Source organism: Polistes canadensis, unplaced genomic scaffold, assembly GCF_001313835.1.
Source record: "Polistes canadensis isolate GaletaPanama2010 unplaced genomic scaffold, ASM131383v1 scaffold_12, whole genome shotgun sequence".
Classification (NCBI taxonomy): domain Eukaryota; kingdom Metazoa; phylum Arthropoda; class Insecta; order Hymenoptera; family Vespidae; genus Polistes; species Polistes canadensis.
This window is the reverse complement of record NW_014569559.1, coordinates 269,855-285,322: the sequence shown is the minus strand read 5'-3', so window position 1 is coordinate 285,322 and position 15,468 is coordinate 269,855. Positions and strand designations below refer to the sequence as shown.

The 15,468-nt window shown below is 30.0% G+C and overlaps 4 protein-coding genes across 5 annotated transcripts; 2 read left to right on the top strand and 2 right to left on the bottom strand.

The window, feature by feature from the left end:
- Nucleotides 1–57: 57 nt before the first annotated feature.
- LOC106793212 (zinc finger protein 598) lies at nucleotides 58–4,653 on the top strand. The gene is made up of 3 exons (XM_014759973.1): nucleotides 58–409; nucleotides 843–1,413; nucleotides 1,483–4,653. The coding sequence occupies exons 2-3, from the start codon at nucleotides 1,000–1,002 to the stop codon at nucleotides 3,856–3,858; spliced, it is 2,790 nt and encodes a 929-aa protein (XP_014615459.1). The 5' UTR covers nucleotides 58–409; nucleotides 843–999; the 3' UTR covers nucleotides 3,859–4,653.
- Nucleotides 4,654–5,131: 478 nt separating this feature from the next.
- Nucleotides 5,132–6,392, bottom strand: LOC106793216 (ADP-ribosylation factor 2). Its single transcript, XM_014759979.1, has one exon. The coding sequence runs from the start codon at nucleotides 5,851–5,853 to the stop codon at nucleotides 5,311–5,313; it is 543 nt and encodes a 180-aa protein (XP_014615465.1). The 5' UTR covers nucleotides 5,854–6,392; the 3' UTR covers nucleotides 5,132–5,310.
- A 169-nt stretch (nucleotides 6,393–6,561) lies between these two features.
- Nucleotides 6,562–10,339, top strand: LOC106793213 (serine/threonine-protein phosphatase 2A 65 kDa regulatory subunit A alpha isoform). The gene is made up of 10 exons (XM_014759974.1): nucleotides 6,562–6,915; nucleotides 7,060–7,251; nucleotides 7,360–7,579; nucleotides 7,683–7,843; nucleotides 7,955–8,110; nucleotides 8,198–8,469; nucleotides 8,551–8,745; nucleotides 8,834–9,077; nucleotides 9,209–9,452; nucleotides 9,883–10,339. The coding sequence occupies exons 1-10, from the start codon at nucleotides 6,832–6,834 to the stop codon at nucleotides 9,885–9,887; spliced, it is 1,773 nt and encodes a 590-aa protein (XP_014615460.1). The 5' UTR covers nucleotides 6,562–6,831; the 3' UTR covers nucleotides 9,888–10,339.
- Nucleotides 10,340–10,882: 543 nt separating this feature from the next.
- Nucleotides 10,883–15,401, bottom strand: LOC106793214. Of its 2 annotated transcripts, none has more exons than XM_014759976.1 (10): nucleotides 14,995–15,401; nucleotides 14,502–14,681; nucleotides 14,165–14,404; nucleotides 13,845–14,084; nucleotides 13,630–13,737; nucleotides 13,213–13,484; nucleotides 13,028–13,126; nucleotides 12,679–12,946; nucleotides 12,344–12,588; nucleotides 10,883–12,247 (listed from the first exon to the last, which is right to left on the bottom strand). In XM_014759976.1, exons 2-10 carry the CDS (start codon nucleotides 14,640–14,642, stop codon nucleotides 12,094–12,096), a joined length of 1,767 nt encoding a protein of 588 aa, XP_014615462.1. In that variant the 5' UTR covers nucleotides 14,643–14,681; nucleotides 14,995–15,401; the 3' UTR covers nucleotides 10,883–12,093. The 2 variants fall into 2 exon arrangements, with proteins under 2 accessions (XP_014615462.1, XP_014615463.1); XM_014759977.1 differs by having other exon boundaries at nucleotides 13,630–13,725.
- Between the last annotated feature and the right edge of the window lie 67 nt (nucleotides 15,402–15,468).

Genomic DNA, 15,468 nt, shown 5'->3' with positions numbered 1-15,468 from the left:
AAATGAAATGAATAAGAAAATTAATAATCGTTAACAAATGAAAATTAATAATCGGGATGATTTACATGAGCGTGTAATAACTATAAAATGTTTTATTATACTCATTGCATTTTCCAAATGTGTTATTGTGTTGTGTCAATCATATATAGTGCTTGTATATGCATGTATATACAAAGGAAGGGGATGGAGGTGAGGAGCCTCTTACAGATTTCCGGTTTTGCACAGTAATTTCTGTCTGGTTTTTGTTACGTAGAGTAAAGTGGCCAAGATCTAGTATAGATCGCAAATACGTCAAGAAGCTTACAGAAAATAAGAAGCCGTCCAGCGTACGCATCTTCCAAAACGATTCGCTCTTCAGTTCTTTAGAATCTTTTTCATAGGAAAAGATATAATCTTTAGATTTTGTCTTGTGAGTGCTTATAACCTTGTCTTTTTAAGAATTTTACCGAACAACTTTACCGTCTGTTTGCTGCCAATTTTTTTAGATTCATTATCTATTTTTGGACTTCTCTAAGAATAAAGATAATTATTGTTTCATAAGGCAGTTATCTCGAAATCATTTACGCAAATTTTTAAAGTTTTCAACTAATTTTTTTTTGTATCTTAATGAATGAAATAATCTCATCATAATATATATACGCACATATATGCATATACATACATACATACATGCAATATATATATATATATATATATATATATATGCATTTTGTATTAAATTAAGCCAGTTTTTGCAAATTTTCGTATTCAACATAAACATCCTCGAAATAATCGTGTAATATATTTCTTTTTGAAACATCATTTTCTTGGGTAATATTTTAATAAGAATATTTATTTTTCAGAACCATTCATGATATGACCAATTGTATAAATCATATAATAAATCGTTCGTTTAAACTATTCAAGAAGGATCGTCTTCTTTTTGTAATTAAACCATCATAGTGGTTAACAAAATTGTAATAGATATATACAGAACATATCTTAATTACATCAGTAAGCATGTCTGCGAGTAACGAAAATGTAAATACTAATACATGTGTTGTATGTTATAAAACTGTGGAAATTTATAGTATAGGGATGTGTGAACATCCCGTATGTTATGAATGTAGTACACGAATGAGAGTGCTTTGTCGACAAAATGAATGTCCTATTTGTCGTCAAGATTTACCAAAAGTTGTTTTTACCAGAGAGATAAAACCCTTTCGTTTTCTTCGAAAAGGTGGTTTATTGGACACGCGATATGATATTTTCTTTGACACCATTGATATACAAGAGAAATTTTATGAGTTATTAGTTGACATTTGCACCATTTGCGAAGAAAAAAAAGTCTTTAGTAATTTTCAAAGTTTGAAAGACCATATGAGACATCAGCACGAGCTTCATTATTGCGATCTTTGCGTGGAAAATTTAAAGGTATTTAATTTTTCTTATTTTAAGCTTACCATTTTCTATATGTAATTATTTATATTCAATTTGTTAAAGATCTTTTCTTGCGAACGACGCTGTTACACACGATCGGATCTTGCTCAGCATCGAAGAAAAGGCGATATAGATGACAGGAGTCACAAAGGTCATCCACTTTGTGAATTTTGTGATCAAAGATATATGGATAATGATGAGTTGTATCGTCACTTGAGACGAGATCATTTATATTGTCATTTCTGTGATGCAGATGGTTTACACCAATATTACAGCTCATATGAGTACCTTAGAGATCATTTTAGGCAAGAACATTTCCTATGTGAAGAAGGAATGTGTATAGATGAAAAATTTACCAGTGTCTTTAGAACCGATATAGACCTAAAAGCGCATAAAACGAGTGTTCATGGAAAACAATTAAGCAAAGCTGCAGCTAAACAAGCTAGAACTTTGGAGCTAGAGTTTACTTTGGCACCTCGAGGCGAGAACAGAATTAGAAGAGGTATGACAGGACCATCGACTTCCAAAAGTACAAGAGATTATGGATTTAGAGATCATAATTCAAGAGAATATCAACAACCAACGGCATTAACTAGTGCAAGCAATTCTCAAACTAATGTTGAATCTCCAGCTACTTTCATTAAACAGCCATCTGTCGATGTTCAAAGTAGAGAAGAATTTCCAACTTTAGGCAATTGCTCTTTCGTACCTAATTTAAATCAACCTACTAAAGGTAGAGGTAATGTAACTATTCGTAGTACTGTAAGACCTCAATCATTGGCTGTCACAGATGAAAACTTTCCTGCATTGGGTCCTGAATCTACTAATGCTAATGTTTCTAAAACCGTTAACGTTAGTGTTTCCAGTGCTAATTTAGTTGGATCAAATGTGCCACAAAGTCGGAAAGGCTCAACACCCAATGTCTCTATCCAAGTGAATCGTGAAATTAATGGTACAGTTACCACTAGAGTATCTGGACCTAATGTTAGGGTTCGACCCGCACAATTATCTGTAGATTCTGAATTTCCAGTCTTGGGCTGTAATAAACCCTCTACCAGTACTCCTAATTCAGCTCAATGGAAAGAGGTCTTACAGTGGACTTGTACAAAGTCCTCGTCTGCAGTTACTCCAAAATCAAAGAAAACAGTTCGATCATTAGCACCATCTCCACCACCTATACAATCTGGAGAGGACTTTCCAAGCTTATCTAAATCATCCAAGCAAAATAAACAATCTGCAATAATGGTTGTTCCACCAAGAGCTCAACCTCAATCTTCTGGCATTTCTAACAATAATATCAAAACCACTGCAGAATCAGTAAAAGGAAAAACAAAAAAGAAAAAGGCAAAACACAATTCTAATGTAAATGAGACTAATAATATAAAACCAAGTAAGATTAATACTGATGTTAAGAAAAATGGTGAATCTAGTACTAGCGACGTTGCTGGTTCAATTCAGGTTTTAGAATCAACACATGATACAATTAGTATCTGCAATGACAATTTATTAAAAACTTCTGCTAAACATAATAGCAATGACAAACAGAATGAACGATCATCCAATGATACATATAACGGTATAAAAAATTCTAACAATATTAAACATTCTAAAGAAGCTGAACATACAAATAAAAAGGATAAAAAGAAATGTAAAAGCTTAGAAGAAGGTTCTTGTGCAGTAATTGTAAAAACAAGTTCTGGAGCTAGTAATAAAAGTAACAACATATTAAGAAAACGTACTGAACTTAAAATAGACAGTCTTAACTCTACCAATAATAATGTCCATCAAATGGAAGATTTTCCAGCTTTGGGTAGTAGCGGTTCTAAGCCGCCAGGTTTTATAGATCCTCCACCTGGCTTTGAATCTACTACATCTCCACCTCCAGGATTCTGTATTAAAGTTGAAAATATGGAACAGTTGCATAGTAACAATGGGTTGACATTTACAAACAGTTCTGGTGAAAGCTATGCCATTTTACCAGACGATTATAAGCACAATACTTTATACACTTATATTCTTCCACCTGATTTTCAAAAACGGAATAAATCTCTTGTAGCTAAAATGAATGAAGTATTAATGGAACAAGATCGGATTGAAGAATTCCGCTATATAAGTGGGTTATTTCGACAAGGTGTTTGCAGTGCTGAAGAATATTATGCACATTGTTGTACCGTTATGGGTAAAACAGCAGTTGAAGATGTGTTTCCTGAGCTTTTAGTTCTTTTACCTGATATTCCAAAGCAACAAGAACTGTTTAAAGTTTACCATAAAGAACTGGGTAATAAAGTTAAAGGTTTACAGATTTGTACAACATGTAACCAAATTTTAAAACATTCGGATTTCCAAACACATATGGCTAATCATACGCTAGAAAATCATTTTCCAGTGCTTGGTAAAAGTAATACAGGTCCCAATAAGAATACGTGGGTACGCAAATGAGTTTCGATTATTATGGACATTTCAAAATAGATGATTTAGTAAAGTCATGTAAATGTATGCATTATTCCAATTTGTCTTTTCTTTGGAATCATATTGATACGAAAAGTACTTTTGATTATGTTGCACTTTCCAGTTAAACGAGTGATATTTATTCCAGTCAAGTTGCAGAAAATTTTCTATATATGATAAAGATTAACTGTTTGTTAAAGCCTAAATGGTTAATTCTTAAGTTACATAGCTGCCACTTGGTTAAATGCGATTACTATGCGCGAATAACATCAGAGAAAGAGAGAGAGAGAGAAGAAAGAGGGAAGTTTATTAATTTTTATTGGTATAATATAAAAATAAAATTATTTTTTTTAATAACAAATTTCCGTGAACTGTAATTTCTAAAGAATATGATAAAATATAATTAAGAATAGTGCATTATATAAAGTGTAATCGCAAGAATTGCATTAAAAACAGTCTGTTCCATTATATGTTGAAGAACAGTGTACATAATGTTTACTAGTTTTTTCTTTTGTAAATTATTTACTTTATGGAATAGACACAGAATAGAGCTTTATGAAATATAATATACCACATACTAAAAAACGTGTGATGTATTATATTATACACAGTATTTGTATGTCCAATGTAGTACTGTTTTGTACAATAATAAAGTTATATGTTCAGTTAGTTCACGAGATTAGTTTTGAGGCATTTCTCTTTTTAATAATTAATGCATGTAATAGGGAAAGTTGTCATATCCATTAAATATAAAAGCAAAATAAATTTGTGAGCTATGGTTTACAATACTTTTTTCATATTTATTATTCATTTACAAGCATATTCCTTATAATATAAACAATAGGTGTTTCAAAAAAAGAAATGAAGTTATAAATTCTGAATAATTTCATTACCCAACGAGATATATTTTAAACTAATATATCTTAAATATAATCTATTGAATATTTTTCATTTTGAAAAAGCAAAATATATGGCGAGAACATAGAACGATTCCTGTACATATTTTGTAAACCTTCTTTTCATCGTAGTGCTGTGATTTGCTCATGAGTGTAATACCAAAAAAATAACAAATATAGATATCAATGAAACAAATGTTACAAGAGATTTTGTATATGTCCGTAGGTTGCTTGCACAGACATATTATATTTCTATAAATGAATTACCTTTGTATTAGCAAGATAAATTTTATTTTTAGACCAAGATGCGCATTGATTTGAGATATTAAAAGATTCAGTATATTTGTAATTATCTTGCAAAGTCTTCATTTTAATTCAATTGTATTCACAATAGTTTTGAAAAGTACATAGTACTGTATCAATATATATATACTCTTAATTATAGATAAGTGTAGCCTTATAAAATAAGAAACCGTAAATTATGTTCTACATTGATGTTGAATGAAGATATTGTCTGTGATGACACAATTGAACGTACTACATGGTATCACTTTTTAGCCAATTCAGTACTTAGCCAATCGAGCCCTTCATACAATCCATGGCCCTGCGTAGCGCAAGCGCTTTGTATATACCAATGTCGTCCACGAAGGGAATTAAGGCCCAATTTATCTGTAAGTTCAGCAGCAGACATAGCATTCGGTAAGTCTTGCTTATTCGCGAATACCAAAAGTACAGCATCTCGAAGTTCATCTTCCTTTAACATGTTTGCTAATTCACGTTCAGCTTCTCCAATACGTTCACGATCATTGCTGTCCACAACATAGATTAGACCTTGAGTATTTTGGAAATAGTGCCTCCAAAGTGGTCGGATCTTGTCTTGTCCGCCAACGTCCCAAACCGTGAAACAGATGTTTCTGTATTCTACAGTTTCGACGTTAAAACCAATTGTTGGTATAGTTGTAACTATTTCACCAAGCTTAAGTTTATATAAAATAGTTGTTTTGCCAGCTGCATCCAAGCCTACCATTAGTATTCTCATTTGTTTTTTACCGAATAATCGGATAAACAAGCTGCTTATTGTCAGGCCCATCTTCTCCGCGGAGAATGAAACCCTTCTAATCGATTGCCTATGACAATTCTTTAGCCAGAATATTAATATCTCTTACGACGCAGTATAGCTCGATATAACCACCAAATATGCAACCTGTGATATTATTCTTTACGTGGGTTATCAATACTCCTTGTTCTTTAAAGGTGAAAAACATATACAATACGCCTCGAGAATAGTTCCGATAGTAAACGTCACGTTTTATTTTGCGGCTTAATTCTATTCCGGAAATAGTTGGCGAGATTTGACACGCACGCCAATACTACGCCAAAAAAAAGTGATTTTCTCTTGAATACAAATCAAAACGGCTTTCAATAATCAATCTTATTTCTTTTATAATGACATGTGAATATGCACTTTTTTAATGTCATAATAACTTGTCAAGATATCCACCTTTGATTAGCCGAAACGTATGAATGATAAAATCTTAGGTGTAGATTTAAAGAAAAGAACTAACAGTTGCTGACGCAAATAATTCTTAAAGAGTAGAATACTCTTCGGCTTAGGCTACCCTTAGCATAAACTATATGAAACTATAAGAAATGATCTGAAAGATATTTATTGATCTTTGCGACACCAGGCGGCGTTACCTTCTTCGTACATAAGTGTGTATATTTAAGATAGACTAAATATACGTATTCGTAATGGTGGTATTTGAGGGTGATCTAGTCCCCATCTAGTGGTAACTCCAACAAATATAATAATTGTTAGTGATTCATGGAGTCGCGGAATAGGTCGGGGTATATTTCGATCGTATATTAATTAATGCTACTCTTCGTCAATTATGCTATAACTTATAAAGAATCGTTGGAAGTTTTTTCCATTTTGTTGCATCTCACGTGGCACAGTATATCCCGAAGAAACAGATTGTTTTAAGAACAAAATCATTTAACGAACGATCAGCAAGTGATACTGGTAAAACTGCTAAAGCGATACGACTAAAGTGTAGTCGGTAGCAAAATGGCAGCGAGTGATTCTAATACGGATGATAGTCTGTATCCGATTGCAGTTTTAATTGATGAATTAAAGAATGAGGATGTTCAGGTAAGTGCAAACAGGTGTATCTAAATGTTCCAAATACTTATCAAATCCTTCTATATCTTTTAAACTTCGAGTATTAATATACAAGTATCAGTGTATCTCACATTAAAAGCTTTTCATTCTGTTGTGCACTTTTTTATTTTACAGTTACGTCTAAATTCTATCAAGAAACTGTCTACGATTGCTCTTGCATTAGGTATTGAAAGGACTCGTAGCGAGCTGATACCTTTTTTAACAGAAACTATCTACGACGAGGATGAAGTCCTTCTTGCATTGGCAGAACAGCTTGGTACATTCACACCTCTCGTTGGTGGACCGGAATACGTTTATTGTTTATTGGTAAATGACATTGTTTTTATTGATATAAACAAAGTCGGTAATTAGAAAATATATTTTCATGTTATTAATAAAATGTAAATATATATAATATATCAATTTGTTATATAGCCACCTTTAGAATCATTAGCTACGGTCGAAGAAACTGTGGTTCGCGATAAGGCAGTGGAATCTTTAAGAAATATTGCCAGCCAACATAGTCCAGCTGATCTTGAAGAACACTTTGTTCCTTTGGTCCAACGCTTGGCATCCGGAGATTGGTTTACGTCAAGAACATCTGCTTGTGGACTTTTTAGTGTATGTTATCCACGTGTTAGTCCAACTATTAAAGGTAATTAATATTTTTTATATCATTTTTATTTTTATTTATTTTTCTTCTCTATCGTAATGTTTTATATTGTCTACCATTTGATGCATACTTTCTAAAATTACAGCAAGTTTACGAAACCATTTCCGCAATCTATGTCAAGATGATACGCCGATGGCACGACGATCTGCTGCCTCTAAATTAGGAGAGTTTGCTAAAGTTGTGGAAATTGAATACTTAAAATCAGATTTAATCCCTATGTTTGTTATTCTTGCTCAAGATGAACAGGTAAACGTATTCATTCATATATAAGTAATAATACTATAAGTATTTTCAATACATGTATAAATAAGATATTATGGATTACTTGTGCAAATTGAAAAAATGTTTTATGTTTAGGATTCGGTACGACTTTTAGCAGTTGAAGCGTGTGTCAGTATTGCAGCTTTGTTACAACCAGAAGATGTTGAACAATTAGTTATGCCAACGCTTCGACAGTGTGCCAGCGACCAGTCTTGGCGTGTACGATATATGGTTGCAGATAAATTTACTGATGTATGTTTTCATTATTTTTTTATCACATATTTTATTACTTATAATTAAAAACTAATGATATAATTTAATAATAATATAATTTCATAGCTCCAGAAAGCAGTTGGACCAGAAATTACAAGAACAGATCTTGTACCCGCATTTGAAGTATTATTAAAGGATATGGAAGCGGAAGTACGAGCAGCGGCTGCTGATAAAGTTCGCGATTTTTGTCAAAATCTTGATCAGTTGTACCATGAAATTATTATTATGGGTAATATTTTACCTATAGTCAAAGAACTTGTAGCAGATCCTAATCAACATGTTAAATCAGCTTTAGCCAGTGTCATAATGGGGCTTAGTCCAATACTTGGCAAACATAAGTAAGCATGAGCATAATTTTAATCGGCTAGATTAAGCATCGCTAATCTTAAGTATTTAAAACATACAATTTCTATTTATAGCACGATCGAACATTTGTTACCTCTATTCTTATCTCAACTAAGAGATGAATGTCCTGAGGTTCGTCTAAACATTATCAGCAACTTGGAATGTGTTAATGAAGTTATAGGTATACAACAGCTGTCACTGTCACTTTTACCAGCCATTGTAGAATTAGCAGAAGATTCTAAATGGCGAGTTAGATTAGCCATTATTGAGTAAGTATTCGATCAATGATATTTTATCTCATTTCAAATAATTAAAATCACTTTAAATTTTTTATTTAAAAAAAAATATATTTTTTAGGTATATGCCTCTCTTAGCTGGTCAATTGGGAGTTGAATTCTTTGATGAGAAATTGAATTCTTTATGTATGACTTGGCTTGTAGACCATGTTTATGCTATTAGGGAAGCGGCGACATTGAACTTGAAAAAATTAGTAGAAAAATTTGGACCTGAATGGGCACAAAATACCGTTATACCTAAAGTATTAGCAATGTCCAGGGATCAGAATTATCTTCATAGGATGACATGCTTATTTTGTATTAATGTAAATTGGATTTTTAAATTTTTATTATATAACAGAATAATATATATTATTATATTATTATATATATTATCAAATGCTTTCCATATCGGTCTTTGTAATGGTATTGTTAAATTAACGATTTCTTCTTTTAGGTATTGGCTGAAGTATGTGGTCCAGAAATAACGACAAAAGTAATGCTACCAACGGTTTTAGGAATGGCAACTGATAATGTTGCAAATGTTAGATTTAATGTTGCTAAAACATTACAACGGATCGGACCCTATCTAGAACCTTCTGCAGTTCAAACACAAGTAAAACCTATTCTTGACAAATTGAATACTGACACTGATGTAGACGTGAAATATTTTGCTTCGGAAGCAATTGCTGGAATTGCAGGTATATAATTCAATGATACTTATTTTATTTACAAAATAGAATATCTATACCTACTGTATGTAACACGTGGCAAGGGTTTCTAAGAAAACGACCATTTATATAATTAAATTGTTTTTCACCGCATCGCGTGTTTTTATGTACAAATTTTATGTCACGTATAATCAAAACGTTGAAAAAAAACCAATTTAATTTTAAAAACTTTTAATGATATTAATATGAGAGAAAGAGAGAGACAGAGAGATAGATTGCGCGCCTTTCTACAATAATATATTCCGTTTTATATTATTTTTATATAATTTTATAGATATTTCGTAACATTCTTCCAAGAAAATGCTGGAAATTATATTATTGATACAGTAGATATGTTCTATAATATATTGTTTTATTGCTCTCGTATATAAATTATTGCTAATAATCCATCTTGTTCCAGCATAAGCTGAGCAGGATGCCCGGTGCATTTATCATTTATCCAACATTATTAAAGAAACTACAAATTGTGTCACAATGTTTCCACTTACACTTGACAAGAGGTAATATTAATGCACAATTGGAGCAAAATTTTGAAGAATAAAATAAATTTAAATTAGCGATAAATGTAAACAGTATGTTAAGTTCTGTTTTATTTGTATACCTATAATTATTCTAATTATTGATTATTCTGTTTAATTTGTAATATGTATTTCATATACATATACGTATAAGTAGTTGTCTTAAAGGATAATATAATAATAATAAAAGTACCTAATTATCATTTCTAAAATTTAACACCTAGAATAATCTGCTTTTCCAATATTCATTTAGATTTTTATTTTATTTTATCGACTTTATTATGTTACATTAAATAAGAAAAGCTGGGAAATACAAAATAAAATATTACTTATACTTTTATTTACCTCCTATTTTTTGTTTATAGTTATCGTTTTTCTGAATACACAAGAAATATTTTACTTTAATTTTTTTTTGAATTCCCATTCATAAACTCATTCACAAATCATTTAACATGTATTTACATTTTACTAAATAATAATGCTCTATAATATAATATAACTGAAAAATTGATAATTTTAAAAAGATTTCCTTTTTTATAAATTTATTAATCTATAAAATAATAAATACATCGATTATCTTTTTTATTTTCATATGAATAATATAGAAATATAGATCGTTAAGTAAAATATTTTAGTAACATTTTAAACTATGTTTTGAGTTATGTAATATCCTATTAATAAATGAAAAATGCTTGTACACACAGCACAATATATTTTCTTTTTTTATTTAATTTTTATAAATTTTTTTCAGGGCAATTTTGTAATCATTAATAAAATATTTAACGAAAATTTCCTTTGTTCAATAACATTCCCAGAAAAGTATATTTTATCTTCTCAGTCGAACTATAATATATTAATGGTACCATTTTAACAGATCCTTTCTAATAAACTATGAAGAGATATTTATTTATTTAACCACCATGTCAAGATTAAATCAACAATAATATATGTTTAAATATTAAATTCTACTTATTATTTTAGTACTATATTACTATTGACAATCTACTTACCAACATCAATTATTATATTTACATATCATTAATTAAAATTTAATTGCATATAGAAATATTATATATTTCATAGTATCAAATGACGTGTAAGGATAATTGCCTAATTTTTCATATTATGCATTTCAATTTAAACCAAATATGTATAATCATATTAATAATATATGCTCTTATAAACGATTAATAATAAATGTCTTTGGCAAAAGTTTAACTGAAAACGTAACTACTTTTAATACGTATAATTAACAATATACTACGTGTGGATTTTCTGTAAAAGAAAAATTTGTTATGATATATTTTACACATTTTAATATTATACTTTAATGCGAAATAAAGAACTTTTTGTATCGACTGAAAAATATTCACTAAATTCTTATGCCGATAATCTCAATTATGTAAGAATATATTTGTTATTCTCATTACACGAACTACATAAAACTAAAATCTATGATTTCATTATTGTTCATTAAATATTTTTTTTTATTTTTTGACAATCTTTTATCATTAACACAGCTACTGCTTTATACTTTAATTTGAAGTGGTTAATTTTATATTTTTAATATTGTGAAAGAATATTTCTTGTATTTTCTTTTTTTGTGAAAAATGTTGTATTCATAATTTTGAAAGATATACATGTAGTAGTAGAAAAAATTAATATTCAAAGCTATCATTTCATATTTGTCCGTTGAATTAAATATAACTACAACATTTTTCACAATATAAAAATAGAATTAAACAATTAGATAAAGAATATATAATATCAAACTACAAGTATTCTATTCTTTTTTTACTAATTAGCAATTTTCAGATTACACTAAAGTATTTAAATTTTATATATATATATATATATATATATAAATTTCAACAAAAAAGCATTGTTCGTATCGTTATGCTTCCTGATAATTACCATAGAAAAGTTATTTGAAAATTTTAGTTACAAGTATACCACATTTGACTATCGTTTTACTTATTATTTACATATATCTAATAATTCTACTAGTATTACCTTAGAATTTCTATGCTATCTTTGCGATCACTAATTTTTTTTGTATTCCAGATCCTATGTTGTTCGATATGCTATGCTGTCTATATCACAGCAGGTTCTGCTTTTGTTAAATCTACAGAAACGGTATGGCTGATTGTGGCAACGTGCGTCGCCGTTCCACTTTCAGAATTTGCAATGTTTAATGATAAAATTTTGGCACGTTGATAAGCCACCACTGTATTTAAACTCAAAAATCTAACAAGAAATTATTATAAAAACGATTATAATAATTGTCAACAATTATAGAATAGATGTATTTAAATAAAATATATTATCTCTTAATAAACTTACCTTATACAAACATACATTATTAACAAAGCAGCACCAGCTGCAAGCATTCTAATAATAGGACCCTCTACAAGTTGTATAACTGTCCATGCAGCTGCAGAAGATGCACACATTGTAGTAACAATGGCAATAGTTTGAAGGCAATGTTTTGTAGTTAAACTATTTTGCCAATCCAAACGGCTAGCATGTTCCACATTATAGTTGGTACCACATATCTTGCAAGTAAGACTATCTGCATTGACAGAACTCTAACAAAAAAGATATATTAAAAAGAATTTATTATTCATAGGTAAAAAAAAATTGAATAAAGGAAAAACTAATTACACATATGAACATACCTCTACAAGCCATCTACGCAGGCAATCATGATGGACTGCACTTACATCGCCCCTACACTGACACGGCTGTATTAGAGGACCAACATCATGTCTATCATTGTCATAGCATATCCAACAATCTTTACTATTGATTGATGTTCCATCAGTAAGAGCAGATTCTTGCGCTGCACACTTATCTTGCAACTCTATTTCTTTCATATGTTTTGTTTGATCAAGATCTAGCCTTTTTAAAATTCGTTTTGGATTCAAAATCCATAATTGTTCTGGACTATAAGAAATGGAACAAAAATAAAATAAGAAAAGAACATAAACGATTGGTAGTAGAAGACATTTCTTAAGTAGAACATACCTCATACAATTCCATAAAACGCAAGGAAACCATAATGCTACACCAACTTCTATTACACGAAATACCACATCGTGCCAATTTCTGCTATATAAGGGAACTCTGAAATATTTAATATTTAATACATCAATTAGGTCAATTGGTTTACATTCTATTGGTTTTATTATATTATTTCTTATTTTTCTTACTTAGTTTTCCAAAATTCGCTGAGTGTTTCGCTAAATAAAAATCCAACCACGATAAACAACATGAATGCTTGAGATAGTAAACCAAATCTAGATTGATGTAATTGAGAAGTATTCACTTGTTGTTGCATACGTAGAATATCAGATGTAGATGGTTGAGGATCAAATAATTTAGCTGTAACTTGATCTTCACTTTGTAATTTTGATTCATCCGGAGTACGTATATTTGTTGCAATAGAAGCAACCTGGTACTCGTTTAGAAATCCACCTCGAACCTGATAAAATAAAGTTGCATTAATTATTTTTCTAGTCTTCAAAACGATATGACATATCTTAATCATGCTAAAAGATAAAAACATGATAAAGAGATAAATACAATCAAAATTATTTGTCTCAAATATATTAATAGAATCAACATACCTTAAAGTATACTTCTACGCCATATATCAAAAAAAATATAACAACAATGAATAAAAGTACTGCATAGCATCCATTAAAAATATGGGTGTAGTAGCTCTGGAAAATGTTCTAATATAGATGTAATAACCGATGTAATATAATTGTTGTTGCATGTAAGTATTAAAAGTCATGTTGAATATAACATTTATATATGAAAAACTTAATAAGTAACTTACTTGATCTTCTTGAGAATTTATTTGTGCAGTAACAAATTCGGCTAATAATAATGAATATGTTATTATATTAAATACCACAAAAGCCAAAAAAGATTTAGATAAAAATTGTGGTTTGTCCCATTGAACATCTCTTAGGTGAAAGACCTCGGCCCAAAAACATACTATTAAGGATGATCCGCTTAATAAAAGAGGATAATATGCTGACGACAAACTTCTCGACCAACCTTCTTTAAATGCAGTCTAAAGAATGAAAATAATATTAAATTCATTGTAATACCCCAAAGAGATGAAATAAAAAAAAAAAAAATAGATGCACTTACTGGAGAAGTAAAGTATGCTCCACGTATTACTGAAGCAAGAAAAACTACAAAATATAATACTTTTTGAGTAGTAACTCTGCAAGCTCTCAAAAATGAAGGTGCCTTCATTTTTTGCCATTCAGCGACGATGCACATGACAAGTTGAATAAGACATATGAATGCCAATAAGAAGAAAATAGAGGCAAATGCTATGTAATAACTTAAATTTGGTACATGACACTCGGGTCCATCAAATTGGATCTGAAAAAATATATGCGTACATCAATGGAAGTTAATATATGTATACACATCATACATAGTATAATGATTAGTTATATTTATAATAAAGAGATATTACTTCGCATAAGCAAGTGCCATTGTGACATTCGCCATGTCCTGAACAATTTTCAATTCCACAGCTATTATTCCAAGCCATCATTCCAAATTTAACCAATAATGATAATGGATTTTGTGTACTCAATGCGATCATTTGTTCCATGATCAATTCTTATAGAGCGAATTGCTCTAAGATAATTTTCTACAAATATATATATGCACATACATTTTAATAAAATATTAAAATGACAGAATATAAAAGAATATATATATATACAATATAATATGTCAAATTAATTCGTGCTAGGAACGAATGTTAACTTAATTAAAAATGCAATTAAAAAAATTATATAGATTTGACAGGTCTGTATATCAATATACATATATCCAATGTATTTGATACTTGCATACAAGTATCTATAGTATTGCACAGTGTATATTTTATTTGGGATAAAATTAGAAAATAAATGACTTTATAAAGCAATACTTTTGCTATCTGCTAATATCATACGTACTGTATTAACAGAATGTACGTGATTATCCGTTGCTGTTACTTTAGATTCGATAACAATCGTTAAGTTGAAGTATACAGACAATCGAGAATGCGAAAATGTGTTACATTCGTCAGCTGTCACTTTCAATACGTTCCTACGAGGTGTTGACATTAAATAAAACGCGTACGAAACATTTCACTTGATTAATTGGAAATGTGAAAATATGAATGACGCAGTTGGATGCGCAGTAAATACAACAGGGAATATCAAATTACTTATTTTAGAGGATTCTGTATTTATACAAAATCACATTTTATTTTTCCGATAACTTCATTTTTAATAACACAAACACGAAATATATATTGACAATTCATTGATTAAAATGCCATTAGACAATAATTGAACGATAGGAAATGTTTGCGACATTTGTAATGATGCAATATCGTCATTGGACGATATCAACTGAAAGCAACGAGTTCATTGGTTACTCGATTT

Bases quoted from the DNA above. Each gene is read 5' to 3' on its own strand.
- LOC106793212 (XM_014759973.1), top strand. From the start codon at position 1,000: ATGTCTGCGAGTAACGAAAATGTAAATACTAATACATGTGTTGTATGT. The intron at 1,414-1,482 runs GTATTTAATTTT...AATTTGTTAAAG, and splicing joins TTTGCGTGGAAAATTTAAAG to ATCTTTTCTTGCGAACGACG.
- LOC106793216 (XM_014759979.1), bottom strand. From the start codon at position 5,853: ATGGGCCTGACAATAAGCAGCTTGTTTATCCGATTATTCGGTAAAAAA.
- LOC106793213 (XM_014759974.1), top strand. From the start codon at position 6,832: ATGGCAGCGAGTGATTCTAATACGGATGATAGTCTGTATCCGATTGCA. The intron at 7,580-7,682 runs GTAATTAATATT...CTAAAATTACAG, and splicing joins TGTTAGTCCAACTATTAAAG to CAAGTTTACGAAACCATTTC. The intron at 8,470-8,550 runs GTAAGCATGAGC...TTCTATTTATAG, and splicing joins CCAATACTTGGCAAACATAA to CACGATCGAACATTTGTTAC.
- LOC106793214 (XM_014759976.1), bottom strand. From the start codon at position 14,642: ATGGAACAAATGATCGCATTGAGTACACAAAATCCATTATCATTATTG. The intron at 14,085-14,164 runs GTAAGTGCATCT...TTCATTCTTTAG, and splicing joins GAGCATACTTTACTTCTCCA to ACTGCATTTAAAGAAGGTTG. The intron at 13,485-13,629 runs GTATGTTGATTC...TTATTTTATCAG, and splicing joins GCGTAGAAGTATACTTTAAG to GTTCGAGGTGGATTTCTAAA.